Genomic DNA, 20,459 nt, shown 5'->3' with positions numbered 1-20,459 from the left:
AGATGAATGCCAAGTATACGAACCCGAGAACACAGCAAACACGGCTGCGATGGTCATGCTTATCATCATGCCGGGACCCCCCGTTTCGTTGTAGGCTATCAGTTGCGTCAGGATGATGACTCCCAGCGCCCAACGGCCACCGGTCCCGCTGGCAATGGCGCTTCCAACGGACCATGACGGCTGGACCCTGAAATAGGAAATGGAGCAGAAAAGTGTGGCATGTTAGAATTGAACCATCTGTATCAAATAGACACGCCCACAACGTGCTTTCCTAGATCTCCGTCGTCTGTCATTTAAACCGTATGAGATGTTCAGGTTCAGAAATGCCTGGACGAGAGAGTTTTCCCAGATGCTTGGAAGAAGCATAGCCTGGTTCTATTGCCAAAGGCGGGGAAACCACCCAGAGACTCGTCGGCATATAGACCAATATGCTTGATTGACACGACGGGGAAGGTGCTCGAAAAGATCATCCTCAATAGAATGTTGAGGTTCACCGAGGCGGGCGAAAATGGACAAACCCGCCGAGAAAGCACTCGATCCTAAGAGAAGGGGGATTGGCTACTGTGAAGTAGTGACTCTGGATGTAAGGAATGCGCTTAATAGCGCCAGCTGGTCTGCTATTGCCGATGCGCTCTTGCGTCTGGGGATACCGGAGTACCTGTACAAGATTCTCGGAAGTTACTTTCAAAATCGTGTACTAGTCTACGACACGGAGGTGGGTCGGAAGTGCTTTCACATAACCTCAGGATTCCCTCAAGGTTCCATCTTCGGTCCGGTGTTATGGAATGTCATGTACGACGAGGTGTTGAGGTTAGAGTACCCAGTGGGAATGAAGATTATCGGATTTGCCGACGACATTACGCTCAAAGTCTACGGTGAAACGATCGAGGAGGTGAAGTTGACTACCAACCACTCGATCAAGGTTGTGGATACGTGGATGCGGTCCTGGAAACTGGAGGTGGCTCACCACAAGACTGAAGTGACAGTTGTTAACAACCGGAAGTCGGAGCAGCAGACGGAGATCAGTGTAGGTGAGTGCACTATCCTGTCAAAGCGCTCCGTCAAACACTTGGGTGTGATGATCGACGATAAGCTTACCTTCGATAGCCACGTCAATTATGTCTGTAAAAGAGCCTCCACAGCTATTGCGGCACTGTCCCGGATGATGTCCAATAGCTCTGCGGTGTACGCCAGTAAGCGTAAGCTTCTGGCTAGTGTCGCTACTCGCTACATCCATATTAAGGTATGACGGCCCGGCGTGGGGCACTGCGTTGAGTGCTAAATGCTACTGACGGAAGCTGGAAACTACTTACAGACTTATGTGCCTGCTGGTTGCGAGCGCGTACCGTACCGTGTCACACGACGCTCTCTGCGTCATCACCTATCAGCATCCTTATCAGTGAGGACATGGAGTGCTTCGAAATGCGCGGCGCAAGAGGCATACGCAGGACTACCAGGATGGCCTCTATGGTCAAATGGCAGCGCGCGTGGGACAGTTCCACCAAAGGAAGGTGGACCAATAGGTTGATACCGAGGGTAGATAGTTGGATTAATAGGCGCCATGGGGAAGTTACATTTCACCTGACACAGGTCCTTTCAGGTCATGGTTGCTTCCAAAAGTATCTACACTAGGGTGGGTCATCGGAACATTTTTGTCAGATCAAGGTTTTTTAGAGTCCATTTGGGGTCCCTAACAACTGGCTAAAATTTGAGAGGGATCGGTTACGCCTACGTTTTGCGCATCGCGATTGAAATTTGTATGGAAATTCGTATGGGAAAACGTGCTTTTTTGTATTTATCCTATTTCATCTACTAATTTAACCAAAGTCATAATACTAAACCCGTTAAAGTATAGTTCATGATATACCTTACAACTTTGCCGAGGACAGCAGGGTGCTAAAATGCTCACAAAAAAAGTTATTATGCTCCAAAGTAAGGTATATCGAAATATATGCTGAAAATGATTTTTTCTGCCATCACTGCCCGCTGGATCAATTATAAACTGCTATAGCACTTTGTGGATGCATTTTATCAATTTGGTGTCTTCAGCAAAGTTGTTTGGATTTACATGCTTTTTGAATTGCATTTGGACATAAGTTCGAAATTTCACCGCATAGGTGGCGCTGCGATTCAAACTTTTTTATTTCGCATCCTAGAGCTTTGGCGTTTTCGGCAATGGTGTAGAACATGAAAAAATATGAAAGTTTGTCGAAGACATCAAAGCTCTAGTACTTAACACAGCGAAGTTATAGCGAAAATAGTAAATCATATCTCAAAGTTCACGTTTTTGTACTACGTGTGGCATAAATATGTACTACATTGCAGCTACCTTGGAAGTAGGTAATTGTACATATTCAAAGATATAATTGAAAACACTCCTTCCTTATCTGCCAATAAAAATAAAACATCACGAATGAAATTTCTTTCAATCATTATAGTGCGAGGTATGTAGATGTATGTTCAAGTAGTAAACCCTCAGCGTAAGCGATCTGCCAACACTATTGAGAATGTAGCCCCTTTGATTTTTTTTATTCACTTCCTGTAGTGTATAGTGATCAACTTTCTACGATCATCACTTCCGAGACGCAAGATTTTTTTTTTTTTGACATCATGGAGATGTCAACCAAGTTCATGCGAAAACCGGCGGTGGAATGGAGAAACGATGGATCACATTTGGAGGCCCAACAATGTGCGGCATCTTTAATGATGGTGAATGATGTGGCTGAACGTGGGGTGAAACTAATATCAGACTTCAACAATAAGTCGACTCGAGACCCGGCTCAGCAAAAATATCTGCTTCAAGTTGTTGAACAGCACAGGAAGCAAAACCCTAAACTTTGTTGATGAAATGAATGATTTTTTGTTGATTTGAAGGTGCACTATACTCGATAATAAATCTTTCAATTCCTATTGTGCTAGTGATATCACATTTTCCGAAATAATACTTCATGGAATGTCATTTCCCGGAACGTTGTCCTTTTAAGCGGGGGGAGCGACACTAGTTTTGCCAAGCCGAAAACCCAAAAAAAGGCCGAAAAAAGTCGAAAAAAAAACCGGTGAAACCCGCAAATCTTTTGCGGGTTTTAGCGACTTTTTTGGGCTTTTTTCAGCTTTTTTTTGGCATGGCAAAACTAGTGTCGCTCTCCTGCCCTCAAGTCATTTCACGGAAAGAAGGCAATGTTTCGTACTATGTTAAAATAAACAAAATCCTATTCCAAGAGATCGTTCATTCCGGCAAGTGTGTCATTCCAGGAAATGGTATTTTGGGAGATAAAAGAGTAATATTTGGTATAAAACACAAATATCTATGTATCTATCTATATGTATATAAAAATGAATTTCTGTCTGTCTGTCTGACCTTTATGCATTCGGAAACTACTGAACCGATCAGTGTGAAATTTTGTATGTGAATTATTCTGGGGCCGGGGAAGGTTCTTAGCTTGGTCTGAGACGTCTCCGGTCTCTGGAACGGGGGGGCTCCCGTACAGATAACTTTGCGGGGGACGTCCCTATAGAGCTGTATATCAAAAACACAGTAGGCAGGCAGTACGACGATTACCGGGACAGCTAGTATAAGATAAACAATTCAAACCGGTGCCCTGCGGTCGAGATCGACCCTTACAGCGAATAAGTTTTTTTGCAACTTCTCATCGTAATAGGCCATTTTACCTCACGCAAATCTGACAGGAAAAGGCCTACTTTTCCACACCAAATTAACAGTGCTGTAATGGTTCATTACAGCACTGATTTGCGTTGCGTAATGAACCATTACAGCACTGTTTTCAGTTTTGATCAACTTATTGATGCTTTCTGGACGCAGGTTTGAAAAATTGTGACAACTGCACAGTGTAACCTGCTATGATCAGACTTCCTTAATCATGGCTATCAACATCAGCGTGCAGTCTGATGAAAAAGTTTAATTAAAAACTATCCTCAAGTGGTAGTTTATGAAGGTGCAAAAAACGTTGTACGCAACTCGGTGCAGAACTCGATTTTTACAGCACTCGTCGTAATTATCCAACACGGCAAGCCTCGTTGGATAAATGTACGACTCGTGCTGTAAAAATCTTCATTCTGCACCTTGTTGCGTAAACTACTATTTATAGAATGAGGAAATCTGTTGGTTGGCAACACTTTAGAAAAACCTCATTCTCTATGGGGTCTACTCGATTAACTGTTGGTCGGCCCGCCATTTCCTCTGGAGGTACGATTGTGGATACCGTGGCCGACACGGCGGCGTTCCACTCGTCAACCCCCTGTACACATCCTCTCTACTATGTTATCGGCAGTAGTATCCCTACCGCATACCTCCCACATGCTCGACCTCTGCTCCGCGAAGCGCTGGTATTCGAAGAGCATATGTTCCGCCGTTTTCGCCCTATTTGCACACTCCGGACGTGAGGGCGAACCTGCATGCCCGAACCTGTGCAAGTACCACCTAAAGCACCCATGGCTCGACAGGAATTGTGTCAGGTGAAAGTTCACTTCGCCATGGGGCCTACACGTCCACCGGGACACACTCAGTATGAGCCTGTGTGTCCATCTACCCTTGGTCGAAGAGTCGCAGACTATCTGCCATTTCACTGGCGTTTCGTCGCGCACCTCTTTCTTCGTAGCACTCAACATCCTCGGCCAGCACTAGTCGCATGCCCGCTAGCACGCATACCGCGTCTTTCGAGACGGTCCGGTATGCACGGGCCACATTAGCCTACGTGTGCTCTCTAGTCTGTCAACATTCCTCTTCACTTTAAGCGCGTTCGGCCATGCGGCGGCGCCATACCGTAGTATGGACACCGCTACTGACGCGAGCAGCTTTCGCTTACTTGAGATAACTGCCGAACTGTTTGACATCATCCTAGATAATGCCGTAACCGCCACGCTCGCCCTCTTACAAGCATATTCGACATGACAACTGAAGTTCAACTTGTTATCGACCATGACTCCAAGTAGCTTCAGTGAGCGACAAGGTTCGATCGACCACCCGCCCGTACAGAGGTCCAATTTTGAGAAAAGCTGGCAAAAACTAAATTTTTGAACATGTCTTATATGGGATACAGTATATTGAGCATTCATCCATAATACCAGGAGCACTAACTGGCATTTAAAAAAATTGGGAAAATTGATTTTGTATCTTGTTACAGCACTGACTAGCTGCTGATGGAAAAAGTGCTGAATTTTTAATAAAGAACACAAACAAGTTCAAGCAGTACAAAAGTCTATTGATATAAGTAATACAATTGCTTTCAAAAGTTTATTTGTAAGTTCTTGTGTATATCAGAAATCAATAAAAACTGAAAATGCCTTTAAAATGAAATTGAGCGCTAAATCATGTTCTAATACATTCATTTAGGCTAAAACTAGCAGGCTACTATGATTTGGCAATTTTTGCCAGGTATTTTCAAATCTGGACCACTGTGGCCCGTGCTGACCACTGCCTGTTGTGCAGACTTGCAGTTGTTCACCACCACCTCCTCCGTCTTGTGGTGTGCGAGTGTCAGTTGGCTCGACCTTATCCAGCCTTCCACTATGTCTATCGCATGCGCTGCCGTCAATTCCACCTCTTCAACCGTATACCACCAGGGTAATGTCGTCAGTAAAGCCAACCAACTTTACACCCGGTGGTAGTGCTAGCCTCAATACGCCGTCATATGCCGCGTTCCACAGTACCGGGTCCATGATTGATCCTTGCTATTCTGGAAGTAGCTTCCCAGAATACGACGTAGGCTATCCGGGACTCCTAAGCGAGTTATGGCGCTCTCTATGGCTACCCAGCAACACTATTAAAGGCGTTTTTAACGTCTAGCGTGGCGTCAGACTACTGGGACTGTGGAAAGTGTCTGACAGGAATCGGTCAAGAACTTTCTTGATTATTGCGGAAAGTATCGTCAAAATGTCGTCCTTCCGGTGCGCCGATCCAGGCTCGAGCGGGAGTGGATCGAGTGTGGTCGCGACGAGCGGGAAGTTTTGTGAGTTGGTGAAATTTTTGTCGCGCAAGTTCGCTGAACGCCGCTTGGTCGCCATGAAGAAAAATATGAAGAGAGCAAGGAAAAAATGTGAAATGCTTTATACGGTTCCTTCGGGAAATTGTGTGACGTTCCGGTGGCTGTTTTTTTTTAGTGAAAAATGAATTGGAAATTTGAGTGTTCATGTGTCCGCCGTACGCAAGACTACACGTTTCGCAATCTAAAACGCCCAAGTGCCGGGCTATAGTTGTATTCCGTTGTTGAGGCGATTTGTAGTAGTCTACCAGCTGTATTATTCGTGAAATTCGAGTGGGTTTTGAGTTAAATGTGAAAAAACGTGTTCCATCAAGAGAATTTCTATAACAAATGCTGAAATACTGCACACAAGTCTTATCAAAAGTAGTGAATTTTTCGACCCAAAATGAAACCAATCATCAAGATTTAGCAACTGGACATCACTGAAGCAAAAAAAATCAACCCCTCCCCCTCCCCTTAGCGGATCCAACGATGCATTATTCAAATTTGGTGAGAATGTTTCATGATACATGTTTTGCTTTTTTATTTTCATTATTATATACATACAACAATATGATTTCTTCAAGGGGGAGTCGCTGAGCACATCTTCACTTGTGCCAATTATTTTCAGTGTGCCAATGTGTTGGATTTCTTATATATCGGAGCGTTTGGTACGGTATGTCCACGCATCCTTCCTTCCCTGTAGATTCATGAAGTGGTTCGAAGTTAAAGAAAAATGCAATGAATTCGAAACATTTCAAAGAATCATCTTTGCGGTAAACGCTACGCAGTAGGCCTGGCCGCTTTGACGCTTGTGTCATATCTCTGATATGCTGCAAGCATCAATACTGACAAGAAAAGTAATCGGGCGTAATCTAACCCGATTATTTTCCAGGATGCTTTCTTGTACTGGCTGCGTATGTGTTAGATTAGATTAGATTCGATTAGATTAGATTAGATCTAGCGTGGCGTCAGACTACTGGGTTGGATCCGAGCCCGCGGTTGGACAGGAGTCCCCGGTAAGGGCCGGGGCATGTGGAGACCCTGCTGTCTGCAACCTTCTGATGCATCTGATAGGGCCTGAAGGGGCATCTGTTCTTGATGTCTACTAAGCAGTTTGGACAAAGGGAGTGGTGAGGACCACTCGGGAAGCTGGCATGCTACCGTGATGGACTCTCCAAAGCGAGTCATCGATGTGCGTTGCTGTAGGCTTGAGGGCGCGATGTACACTAGCCCCTCTCTGAAGCACCTTCTTGGTGGTTCCGGAGAGACGTAAGGTTTGGCGACCATAGGAATGTGTTTAGTGGGTCGAGAAGAGAGTAGTCCTGGCTTTTACTATTGTAGTAGAAAATGGCCTCAGCCCCACACTACCCTATCCTTGTTATTAGGGTGTCTGATTGCAGATTTTCATTTATGGTTTAGAAGGGAAAAAAGATTTCGGGTGGTCTTTAATGGACAAACAAAAGCATGCGAGCAAACTAGCAATGAAGTCGCAAAATTACGTACTGTGATGATTATACGACTTCATTTGATACTTTTCTTACTATGTCAGTTTAACTCGCATTGGTGTACGAATGAAATCGTACAACCTCGCATAAGCTAGAATCGTTTCTGTTGACATAATGCGATTTGGTGTGTGATAACAATGAAAGAGGTATGTCCAACAGGTCCAAAAAGCATCAAGAAAGTGGACAGCCATGATTTTGATTATACAGTAAGTTACATACATTTTTTTTTTCTTGTTTTATGTGCCTGATACTCAACAATGGCTCGCGTTAGCCAGAGTGGGTTAGTGCAAACTGTGCAGGAAGTCAAACTTTGACGTTTTTTTTATTCAGATAGCCTCCCGAACACGCACAGCACAAGCAAACCAAGCGCATTTCAATAAACATTGAGGTGGGTTAGAATGCATTGATAATTGTCATGATTATAATTAAGAAGCTTATTTCAAAAGTAGTGTTTGGTGCTTAGTGTTAAGTGTGGCTCGAAAATCCAAAGGCCATTAGTTCAACAGTAAGGTGACCAGAACTGTTTTTTTTTTAATATCTTTAAGTCGCATAAGATGCTATACTACGTTGCAATCTTGCACGCTGTACATCGCAACGAGTCATATAGCGTTATTATTGTCTCGCCAATGCACGTTTTAGCGCCACAATCCACTTTTGTATGCATAAGGTACTTTAGCTGCATCTTATGCGATCTAACTTTACCGCATAAAAGTATGCATAACACGGACATGAACTTGTTTATACATGCAAATTGGTTATCTGGGAATGGCCTGGGATAGGTCAACTTTGCTGTTGCCAGGAGGATGGTAATTAGTAGCTCCTACTTTGCACGCAAATATATTTACAAGTACACCTGAAGACACTCAAACGGGAAAGTTTGCAAGCAAATTGATCAATGACCATGTGCTGGAAGATGGCCGACACTTTTCGGATGTCATTGATGTTAGAGCTTTTAGGGGTCCAAACATCGACCCAGATAGCTATCTCGTAATTAGCAAGATTCGAGGTGCCCTCTTCGGTCTCTGAAGATCACAAGAGGAACCCCTTGGTGGAACTCTGATCTGGCGAAGCTCAGGAAACAATGTAGAAAGAGTTGGAACAGACGACGTTCGGCTGGATCGGAGGCATTCAAGTCGGCTCGCAAGGCCTACCAGAAAGCTCTTCAGTCTGCTGAACGGGATCGCTGGAAAAACCTTTGTACAAATGTTTTTAGTTTGAGTGAAGTCAGTCGGTTGAACAAAATCCTTGCAAAGTCTAAGGATTTTGAAGTGAACGAACTTCGTTTGCCAAATGGTGATTTCACTTCCTCTGATGAGGAAGTTTTGGAATGTTTATTCAGTACACACTTCCCTGGATTCGTGGATATTCAATCTTCGGATGAACCTGATGTCTTTTCTTGCAGTTATGACTCTCTGGCTTCGGCTCGGAGTATCATAACTGTAGAATCGATTATGTGGGCACTAAAAAGCTTTGCTCCATTCAAATCTCCTGAGGCAGATGGGGTTTATCCTATTTTGCTTCAGAAGGGATTTGATTATTTCAAACATGTTTTGAAAAAAATACTTGTTTGCAGTTTTGCTACAGGGTATATTCCTAAATCCTGGCGGGATATTACTGTAAAGTTTATTCCGAAAGTGGGTCGTGCGTCGTATGAAGTAGCAAAGAGTTTCAGACCTATCAGTTTGACCTCGTTTCTTCTGAAATGCTTAGTGGATCATCACATCCGTGATGTTCATCTGGCCAACGTGCCTCTTCATGTGAACCAACATGCCTACCAATCTGGTAAGTCCACTGTGACTCTTTTACACAAAGTTGTTTACGATATCGAGAAGGCATTCGCTCAAAAGCAATCTTGTTTGGGTGTTTTCTTAGATATTGAGGGTGCCTTTGACAACGTGCCTTTCGATGCCATATTGGAAGCCGCACGGGGTCATGGTATATCTCCAATGATTTCCAATTGCATTCACCAAATGCTCAAAAACTGACATCTCTTCTCGACATTGCGTCAAGCATGGATAAGGAAATTGAGTGTTTGTGGATGCCCCCAAGAGGGAGTCTTATCACCGCTTTTGTGGAATCTCGTAGCAGATACGCTATTGAGCCAACTCAATAATAGCGGTTTTCCTACTTATGGTTTTGCCGACGACTACCTAACATTGTTAGTTGGTATGTGCATCAGCACCCTTTTCGACCTGATGCAAAGCGCCCTTCAGGTAGTTGAGGGTTGGTGTCGCCAATATGGCCTTTCGGTTAATCCGAGTAAAACATCTATTGTTCTTTTCACGGAAAGGCGAAACCGTAATGGCGTTCGACCTTTGCGTCTCTTTGATTCTGAAATCGATGTGACTGAACAGGTAAAGTACGTTGGAGTCATTCTTGATTCCAAGCTTTCCTGGACACCTCACATTGAGTTCAGAATCAAGAAAGCTTGTATGGCCTTCGGGCAATGCCGGCGAACCTTTGGTACAACTTGGGGTCTAAAACCCAAGTATATCAAATGGATTTACACAACTGTTGTTCGTCCAATTTTGGCTTATGGATGTCTTGTGTGGTGGCAGAAGGGCGAAGTGAGAACGGTCCAATCAAAATTAGGCCATCTCCAAAGGATGTGCTTAATGGCGATGTCTGGAGCGTTCTCTTCAACTCCTACGGCAGCGCTCGAAGTTCTCTTTGACGTTGCCCCACTACACATTCATCTCAAACAAGAAGCACTTTCTTGCACTTACCGGTTACGGGTACTCGGACTACTAGAGGAAACTCCTGTGAACCGCACATCAACACACACCTCGTTGTTTTCACTTTTAATGAATTGGGACAAAATTGTTCTTGCTCCAAGTGATCTTACAATTGCTTGTAATTTTCCGTATAGGACATTTTCCACGAAATTCCCTTCCCGGGAAGAGTGGACATCTAGTTATTTGGAAAGAAGTATTTCAGACGGCATCGTATGTTACATTGATGGCTCCCTTCTCGAAGGTCGAGCAGGTGCTGGTGTTTATTCTCGTGAGCTAAGGCTGTATCTGTCTTACTGACTTGGTAGACACTGCACCGTTTTTCAGGCCGAAATCTTTGCTCTTATGTGCGGAATGCAATCAGCACTTCAGCAGCACGTAATGGGCAAAGTAATACACTTCTGTTCAGATAGCCAGGCTGCTATTAAAGCACTTGCTTCGACCAACTCCAGGTCGAAGATAGTTATCGCTTGTCGAACTCAAATCGAGGAGCTGAATTCAGCAAACGCTGTTCACCTTCTATGGATTGGATACCTGGTCATTCTTCCATCGCTGGAAATGAATTGGCTGATGAGTTAGCTCGCACTGGAGCATCACATGACTTCATTGGCCCTGAGCCAGCTATTCCGATATCGAAGTGTTGGATTAAGCTTCAGATTCACACCTGGGCTGTCACTCAACACAGACAATATTGGAATAGTTTGGAGTTATGTCGTCAAACCAAATTGTATAGTGCTGAGCCATCTCTACGGGTGGCGAAGTATCTAACTAATCTGTCTAAGCAGAATTGCAGCATGCTGGTCAAAGCATTGACTGGCCACTGCCGACTCAGCTATCACATGGCGAATATTCAGCAAGCTGATTCATTTACCTGTGATAGCTGTGAATCCGATTATGGAACTTCGTATCATTTGATATGTAACTGTCCAGTTTTCGCGCAACTGCGTTTCCGAGTATTCGGTAAACACTTATTAAGTGAAACTGACTTCAGAAACCTGAATCTTCAGGATATTCTGTTGTTCTTAACCCGCTGTGGTAAAGAGCTATAGGCTCTCTTTCGCTTTATGCGTTATTACAGTGCTCTTTTCAGGGCGCTGTTTGAACCCATTGTGGTACGCTTTGCGTTAGTACCCTCTTCTAGGGCATTTTTCCTATTTCCCTACCTGTCCCTATCCCCATCCAAATCCTTTTTCCTTCCTTTTCCCTCAGGTAGATGATGAAATAGGCTGTTATTTTGGCGATGGCACAAATGTCCCAAATAGAGGATAACGTGCCTCTGGAGACGGCCTTCTGATACCTGAAGGACGCCATATTGTAACTCTAATATTGACTGCGTAAAAGTGTTAGTACCACCTGCTTATATTAAACGATCGGATTTTTCGATCGTTTAGTATTAGTAGGTGGTACTAGGGCTCTAGCGCCGTATACATATATGAGAGTTAGAATATAGCGTCCTAGGTGATAATTGTAGGAAAACCCCTAATCTACAACTTTGCCGAACACCGCATTTCAATATTAGGCTTCGGAACTGAGTTATGGACAAATGAGTCAATCGATTGCCAGGTGATCGAAAACATCCCTGACCACAAATCCGTTTTATCGAACTCAGCATCCAAAAGGTGACCAAAGCCGGAAGGATACGGTGGGCGGTCCATATTTAAAGAATACCGGATAACAAACCTGCAAAGTTGGTGTTCACTACTGATCTAGTTGGCAGTGGGCGTAGAGCGCTGACAGTACGACAAGCGGATCAGGTGCAGTGTAATATGGCTTGCATTGGGCCTAACCGAGAAGGAAAGCAGAAACTGCATACCGAGTATTGTATCAAAAATGACTATTTTACTCGTCTTGTACAAAACCGAGCCACAGTATATAGCTGATTAGGGTAATGAGCACATTTTGATCCACTTGTTTTTGATCACTTAAATCGCTTATTGCAGCACATAAAAATGCGTAGTATTAGAGCAGTATGTATGGTACACAACAAACGATTTTATAAATTGAATGAGTGCCTCAAATCACGTCCATTACCCTACCTCTATATTATTCTAGCTGAATAATTAAAAAGTAATTCTCATCGCAAACGAAGCAACAGTCTTCTCCACCATTCATCGGCATCATCATAATCATCATCAAGACAGGTGCCTGTTACTTACATTGTGATCGTTTGCTCGCCGTGATGTAATACGTTCTCAGAACAGAACAAGTACAAAACTTCCCTCCAGTACTCTCTCTAGTCATAGAAATAGACAACCAGTGCAGCAATACTTACATGTTCAAGCGCTATTAGGCCGGATGGCCTTCGACGAATACCGACGAAACCCAATGCCTACTAAGAAGGCACCGAAGCTATTCGTTTGTTTTCCACTTTGCAGGAGCTTTTCCTCGGTCGCTCACTCACTCACTCACTCACTTGCTCGGTTGGTCGCTGTTGATCCTAGCAGGCCCGGCTAGAGCTAGAGCTGATTTATAATTAATCACAACGTGGTTGGCTATAGCCTACTCCGTTTCGGGGATCCTATTTCTTAGCACGCGAGCACTTTGTTTTTCCTCGAACCCTCTTCTATGGGCACCGTTCATTTTCGTTTTGGGCTTTCCTCAGGTCACACTGCTAGCACAGAAACTGGTGCTGGTGCACATTTTCGGAAGAAAACTGTTGGAAACGTGGTCGGCCCAGCAGAACAGAACACGAAAGAAAAATAAAATTTGCTTACTTATTGCGCGACGAGAAATCAATTGGTGGGCAAACAACCACTAGTTAGATCGCTGGGTCGGTCGTGCGACGTCAGTGTATTGTGATTCAATAAATTTCCCTCTTTTGGGGTTCCGGTGAGGGGGTTTCCGTGTAAGAAAAACAACTACTATATGAAGAAACGAGCCTCTGATGTCCTCGAGGAAACCAAACGCCAAAGAAAATCAAGGTCAATGGGAAAGATGTTTTCATTTCATGATTTTTCCCATCGTTTGTTTATTCTGAGGTTGAAAATTCTGCTCCTCTAGTTGATTTCCACTACGGTTGATACCTGCAATAGTTGTGCTCTGTGCTGAACGGTGGGCAACGTACGGGTAGCAAACGGGGGGATTTCTAATACAACGATATACACCCACTATCAAACAATTACTGTTCGAGATCATATTTATAGCAAGGGTGGTTTGAGAGGCTGGAGAGTGTAGTGTCATTTTCCACGCGGTCTAGGTTTTGAACAACTTCTGTTTCAATTATTCTGGAATATCTGGAACACCGCTAACGCTAACAAATTGAACAAACGTAGGCAATGCTAACACAGGTAACAATGAAGAAGTGTAGACCTAGATAAAGCCACTTTGCAAACTCAATTTCTTCAATTATTTTCTAGACTGTCTATTGAAAAGGGCTTAACTTTTTTACCAATTGTTTTTCTAATGTGTTCAATAGAAATATGTCTACTTTTATGAAAAAAGTCATCACAGAGTAAGTCAAATTTTAAGAAAAACCCCAATTAATCCACCTAGCGGTTATGATGCTTTTTCTCGTGCCTTCGAAACCATTTCAACCTAACTTAACCCATCAATGCCTGAATTATACCACAATAATGATACACGTCTGATTTTTTCTGTAGTATCTCAAAATCACAGAAGGAAGTTATTGCAGTCATTTGAACGGAAATCTATGGCGAAATGTTTGTTTGAATGCACAGTGGGGTATATGCAAGTGAAACATTGAAAAAATATTTTTCTCCGTTTTTTTACGTAGTTGCCTAACTTGTATGAGTTATGTGAACGTGCAAAATGCAATATATGTGGGGAATTAGGGTAAATTGAGCATAAAAATATTTACGTGGTTACTGCAATCGTTTCTAATCTATTTCTTGTATCCAAATCCTCCAAAAAACCCTTCATAATATACCACCCATAAGTTTGTTGTGAGTTAAAGACTTAATTTCATACAAAACACAATATATGTGGGGAATTAGTGCTAAATGATCATAATAACATTGACGCGGTCACTGAAATCACTTCTAATCGATTCCTTGCAGCATAATCCACTATAGAAATCCTCCATAGCATACACACCCTTAAGTTTCTTATGAGTTATAGACTTAATTTCATACAAAACTCAACATATGTGGGGAGTTAGGGTGAAATTAGCATAATTACATTCACGCGGTCATTGCAATCATTTTTAATCTATTCCGTGTATCATAATTCACTAAAGAAGCCCTTCTTCGCTTGCCACTCATAATTTCCTTGTGAGTTATGGAGCTTATTTCATACAAAACTCAAAAATGTGGAGAATCAGGGTAAAATGAGCATAATAACATTCACGCGGTCATTGCAGTCACTTCTAAGTCGATTCCGTATATCGTATTCCACTAATGAAGCCCTTCTTAGCATACCACTCAAAATTTTCTTGTGAGTTATGGAGCTAATTTCATACATAACACTATATATCTATATGGGGAATTAGGGTAAAATAAGCATAAATACATTCATGCGGTCACTGCAATCACTTCAAATCGATTCTCTACATCTTAATCCTTCAGAAAAGTCCTTCAAGGCAAACCGCATTTATGTTTCATAAGTGCTCTAGAGCTAGAGTCATATAAAAGTCAATAAAAATGGGGGATTTAGAGAAAAACGAGCAGGATAATTATCTATGCGGTCTGTTTAACCACTTCCATTTGATTCTTCAGACAATCTTACGCCTAACATCGATTTGTTCATAACAAAAACTGGATGCGTTCGTGAGATACAGAATTCAGTGTCGGTTTGCACTGTTTTTTTTTCACTGTACAACGGTATAAAATTTCTAAAATTAACTAGCGCCACCTAGCGAATAAACATAGAACCAACTAGTTCATTATCGGATAGCTCATGATGTCTTGATTAACTTTGCCGAAGCTTAGAGTTTCTAAGACTTACTAGCGTTACCTAGCGGATATATGCAGGTTCATCGAGGTTATCAACAAACCTGATCAACTTTTTTGAAGACTAAATTTTGCTATGTGGTTTGCTTCTCAATAAACAGCTGTTTAACATTTCTCAGACTCACTAGCTCTTAATATCGTGATCAACTTTATCGAAGAAATTCTTCTAAGTGTTCTGGTTCTCGAGATACAACTGATTAAATTTTCTTAGATTCACTAGCGCCACCTAGCGGATACATCTAGAATCAACTAGTCCATTATCGAATAGCTATTGATGTCCTGATCAACTTTGTCGAAGACGAAACTCTTCTAAATGGTCTTGTTAATGGCATACAGCAGTTTAAAATTTCTAAGACATTTTTTTTAGCTTGAATTAAAAAGAAACAAGCGTCATATCAAATTTTGGGCCGCCATCTTGAAGTTTGTCTGCCAATGGATATTCCTGTATATGAGCACTGTTTTGAAAAAATTCAGAGCATTTTCCCTTAGTATGAGAACTACTACCCATAAACATCTAATTATTTACCAATTTAAGTTCTCCCACACTTTTATGAGAATTCTATGGGTTTTTTTAAGGTACACCGGGGCAAGTTGAAACGGGTGGGGCAATATGAAACAGCGGGTTAACATGATGTTTTCTAATGATGATAAACAGTTTGATCGCCATAAAATATAGTTTTCGATTCAAGCAAACTTTTCGCGAAGGATACATTTTAAAATTCATTTGAAATCTATATCAAAACTTCGCGTTTCATCTTGCCCCACCCGTTTCAACTTGCCCCGGTGTACCTTACACTTTTTAGATTTCGAGACTTTTTGCGCCCTGAAAAGTTTCAAAAGTTGGTAATTTCTCCAGAAATCTCTCCAGTTTCTTTTAGAAATAACTTCGGCAATTCGGTCCTGAAATCTACCAAGGTTTTTTTTTTCAAAAAGTTCACCAGCGGTTTCTTCAGAAATTCTTCGAGGTTTTTTTAGGAACGTTTCCTTCAAATACTCCCTCAAGAATTTATCCAGAAATTTTTTCCAAGAATTTCTACGGGGATTCTTTGAAAATTTGCTTTATCGTCGCCGAGTATCCTTTCTCTCAGTTGCGTCCTCGTATCAAACCAGACCAGAGAATGAATATCGTTTCGGGAAACATTCCCGAGCACAAGTATTCTATAGATTATCCAGTATACTGTAAACTGGATATTTCTTCCGAAATTCCATCAGCGATCCCTTCAACAATATCTTTAAAGACTTCTTCAGAGTTTGTGAGCTTTGTTTTAACAATACCAGAAAGCGATTTCTTCAAACGGTTTCTCTAAAAATACCTTTCAAAATCTTAGCGAGATTCCTTCGAAAATTCTGCTAAGGATTCCTCCTAAAATTTCTCGAGGGATTCCTTCAGGAATACTCGCAGATATTCCTACAATGATTTTGTTTGGAAATTGATCCTGCAGTTCCGTCAAAAATATCTCCTGGGAGTCCCTTTGAAGATTCCTGCAGGAATTGGTTTAGATATTCTTCTAGGGTTTTTTTTTTTGAAGTTCTTCCAGAATGGCACAAAAATCACTGAAAGATATCTAGAAAGAATCCCTGAAGAAATTTCCAAAGAAATTTCTGAGGATTATCAGGAGAAATGCCTTGAAAAACACCTGGTGGTACATGTGGCAAAAAATCCTGACGCAATTTCTGAGTTTTCTCTTGAGAAATTTCATTTTTCAAAAAATCATATTTCAAAAACTAAAAAACATACATCTCTGATTTTTTGATATGTTACGCCAAATTTCCTGAATTTTTTGAAAAAAAAAAATAAAACCAGGGTACCTCTTTGGTCCCGAGACCATGAAAACGTGGAAAAACAAATATATTTGCATATTTTATAGTACTCTTTACATTTTAGCCCCTTAAACGTATTTTTCCTGAAAACTACAATTCAATAGCTTTCAAACAAAAAAAAAAAAGTTTTGAATCGGTCAACTGGTTCAAAAGTTACGATTTTTTGAAAATTTTTAGTTTTGAAACACCTTAATTTTTTGGACAACCCTATATGAAAATTGGTCGCCTTAATGACGAAATAAAAAAAATACGGGTCTAATTATTTCCGAAGAACTACAAGCCCACCAAGTTTCACGACAATCGGAGATGCACTATATCGTTTTTCTATGGAATGGCCGATATAGATATCTGAAAGAATCTTTGATAATTCCAACAAGAAAGAATCTCAGAATCTCTAATGATGAAAATTCTCCTGGAACTGCATATATTGAATAACACTTTGGAGGAGTTCCTTAAGAAATCCCCAGAGAAATTTCTAGAAGAACTGCTGGATAAATCCCGTAGAAGAACTCATGGATAATTTTGATGATATTTCTGAGGAATTCCTTATGTTTTGGGAAATACAAGTACAAACTTCTATAGCAATCCTTGTTGGAATTCCCTCTGGAAATATCCCTGGAGATTGTTCAAAGATAAAACCATAAAATGAATGCACTTAACCTGAAGGAAATTTGAAATTTTTTCCCTGTAATAATTCTATTAATTTCTGCAAGAATCATCTTTTTATGTGAATTCCGGAAAATTTTGGATAAATCCCGAAGAATCCTTAAAGAATTTCTAGCGGTTGGAGGTTATCGTGAAGATAACTCTTAAGGAATACATGTGAAGAAAAACATTCTAGAACTATTCTCGGGGGAATGCCTAGAAGAATTCCTGCAGAACTGCTGAATTAAAGAAAATTTCGTGAAAAAATAAAGGGGCTTTCCTGGAATGCTTAACTCTTAATAAGGTGCGTTTAAAATTTGGAAACCTTGAGTAACCAGCTTTGATTTTACCATGACAGCACTGATCGACCGTTTCTTTCATTACTTTAGTTACTCCCTCTTACTTTGAGTAGTATTATATCACCGGAAAAAAGCCAATAAAAGTTGAAAATAACTTCTCCACGGTGTGCCAAAAACCGTTATTAACAAATAAAAATGTCCACCCAAATGGCACCCGGCATTCGAAAGATATACTATTCTAGTATCTGCTCTGAAAATTTGAAAATCTTTCATCGAGGGAAACTAAAGTTTTTTGTGATTTGAAGATTTTGAGCCATTTCTATAGGATTTTCTTATATGAGTAAATATGCACGCACGGTGCGCCTGATACCACTATTAACAAATAAAAATGTTCTCCAAACTTACACCCGACATTTGAAAGATATACTATTCTAGTATCTCCTCCGAAAATTTGAAAATGTTTTATCGAGGGAAACCAAAGTTTTTACTGTTTGAAGATTTTCCTCTATTTTCATAGAATTAGCTCATATATGGCAATATTGTCTTAGGATGGCTCTTTGGCTCATTGGCTTTTCAAATCATAAAAAAAATACTTATAAGTTTCACAAACATCATTCCAAAGAAACTACATTTGTACAACTTCTATCTGAAAATTTGACAAGATTTCATTGAAACGATCGCAAATTACAGTGTTCGAAAATATAAGAAATGATAAGGTATATTGAAAATGTAGTAACTACATAGAATATTATTTCAATTTCGCATGTTAATCATTCCTCGCAATGAATATATATTTTGTAACTCATCTAAAGCTTTGATTTTATATCTCATTTTTTGCTATACTGTTACAAAACTCAGTAGGTGTTTTTAACGTGTCTATAGATAAAGCGATAGTATGCATATCTCCGATGAAATTGGAATCCAAGCTTCAAATTGTTGTTACTGATGATCATTCAAATGTAAAATTCATAAATTCACGGGTGACACGTTAGTAACATGACGTATAAAAGCTGGCTAGTAAAAAGATTAGCATTTACGTTTACTTTAAAAGCTTCAATATCTTAAACATTTACCCACGATTTATAAAGCTTCCTAGGAATACCAAAACCTTGGGCTGTTAATTCACTTTAACTCTCGTTTCACCATGAAACGTTTTCAAATTCATCGACAAGATACCAACATATTTATAACGTGCTCAAAAACAAAAAAAAAACGGTGCCAAACTCTTAGAAAGTTTATGCAATCAACGCTCACAACGTGCCACATTTTTATTTGTATTCGAGTAGCACGTAGAACTATGAAATATTAATTAGATTCTCACAATTCAGTTATTGACATTCCTCTCAATGGAATGTTGCCAAATTTTCAGAGAAGTTGCTTGAATATTTATTGTACTTTTCGAATTTGTGAAACTCATGACATCGTTCAACACTAGTTCGCGTTATGAGATGAGAAAAAATAATAATAGGGGTTTGGGACCCTAGAAACTCTAATGCGTATATCAATTGAACACCCCAAGTTCTGCATTCCAACTTCGGTCTTGAACTGTGAAGTCTCGTTTCAATTTTTTTTTTCAAAAATTCTGTTACTATGACGTGTTACAAAACCCTGTTTTTTTTCTCATCTCATAATACGAAGTTTTTTAAAGTTTTGTTGAGCAGTGTTATTATTTGTTTATGATATGAAGAGCACCTTATGGCAATATTCCCATATGCAGTGTCGGACAAAAGTCGGACGAAACAATAAGACCACCAACCATTTTTCATACAAAATGGCCAAGTTTGACGATGTGATGCTCGGTTTCTAGTGAACCAATTTGGCTAAAATTTTGAAAGTCGCCATGGAGTTACGTGAATTTTGATTTGTATTTAATTGATTGCGTTCTGTTCACTACATCAAAAGTTACAGATATTCAAAACGACAAAATAATAGGACCACTTTCAGATTGCCATTACCAAAGGATATATCAGAGACTCTGATGATTGATGATTGATATACTAGTACTAAAATTAAGGATGCCATTTAAACTTGGGGACATTTTTATTGTATCGACCACAAATAACCATTTTTATCTTTTTGTTTTTGTTCTGTCGCATCGTATATCTGTGACTTTGGAAGCTTTGAACAGAATTCAATCAATTTAATACAAATTAAAACTCCCGTAAATCCATGTCGGCTGCCAAAATTTCAGCCAAATAGGTTTACTAGAAATCGTCAAACTTGGCTATTTTGTATGAAATAGAAGCGGTTGTCTTATTGTTTTGTCCGACACTGTATGAGCTAATTCTATGAAAATAGAGGAAAATCTTCAACCAGTAAAAACTTTGGTTTCCCTCGATAAAAACATTTTCAAATTTTCGGAGGAGATACTAGAATAGTATATCTTTTGAATGCCGGGTGTTAGTTTGAAGTAAATTTTTATATGTTAATAGTGGTATCAGGCACACCGTGCGTGCATATTTACTCATATAAGAAAATCCTATAGAAATGGCTCAAAATCTTCAAATCACAAAAACTTTAGTTTCCCTCGATGAAAGATTTTCAAATTTTTAGAGCAGATACTAGAATA

General features: G+C 40.5%; 1 protein-coding gene across 3 annotated transcripts in view; it reads right to left on the bottom strand.

The window, feature by feature from the left end:
- Nucleotides 1–20,459, bottom strand: part of LOC109398355 (solute carrier family 7 member 14) — a 62,588-nt gene that overhangs the window by 24,552 nt on the left and 17,577 nt on the right. For 2 of the 3 annotated variants that reach the window (XM_062849143.1, XM_062849145.1), the window contains exons 2-3: nt 12,491–12,871; nt 24–187 (exon numbers count right to left, since the gene is read on the bottom strand). In XM_062849143.1, the coding sequence (XP_062705127.1) occupies nt 24–187; nt 12,491–12,492 (166 nt within the window). In that variant the 5' untranslated portion in view covers nt 12,493–12,871. The remainder of the gene's footprint in view (nt 1–23; nt 188–12,490; nt 12,872–20,459) is intronic. The other variant, XM_062849144.1, reaches the window with a different exon arrangement.

The sequence above is a fragment of the Aedes albopictus genome, chromosome 2 (genome assembly GCF_035046485.1).
Source record: "Aedes albopictus strain Foshan chromosome 2, AalbF5, whole genome shotgun sequence".
Taxonomy (NCBI): Eukaryota; Metazoa; Arthropoda; class Insecta; order Diptera; family Culicidae; genus Aedes; species Aedes albopictus.
Note: the sequence above shows the minus strand (reverse complement) of the source record. Positions and strands in the feature narration are given on the sequence as shown.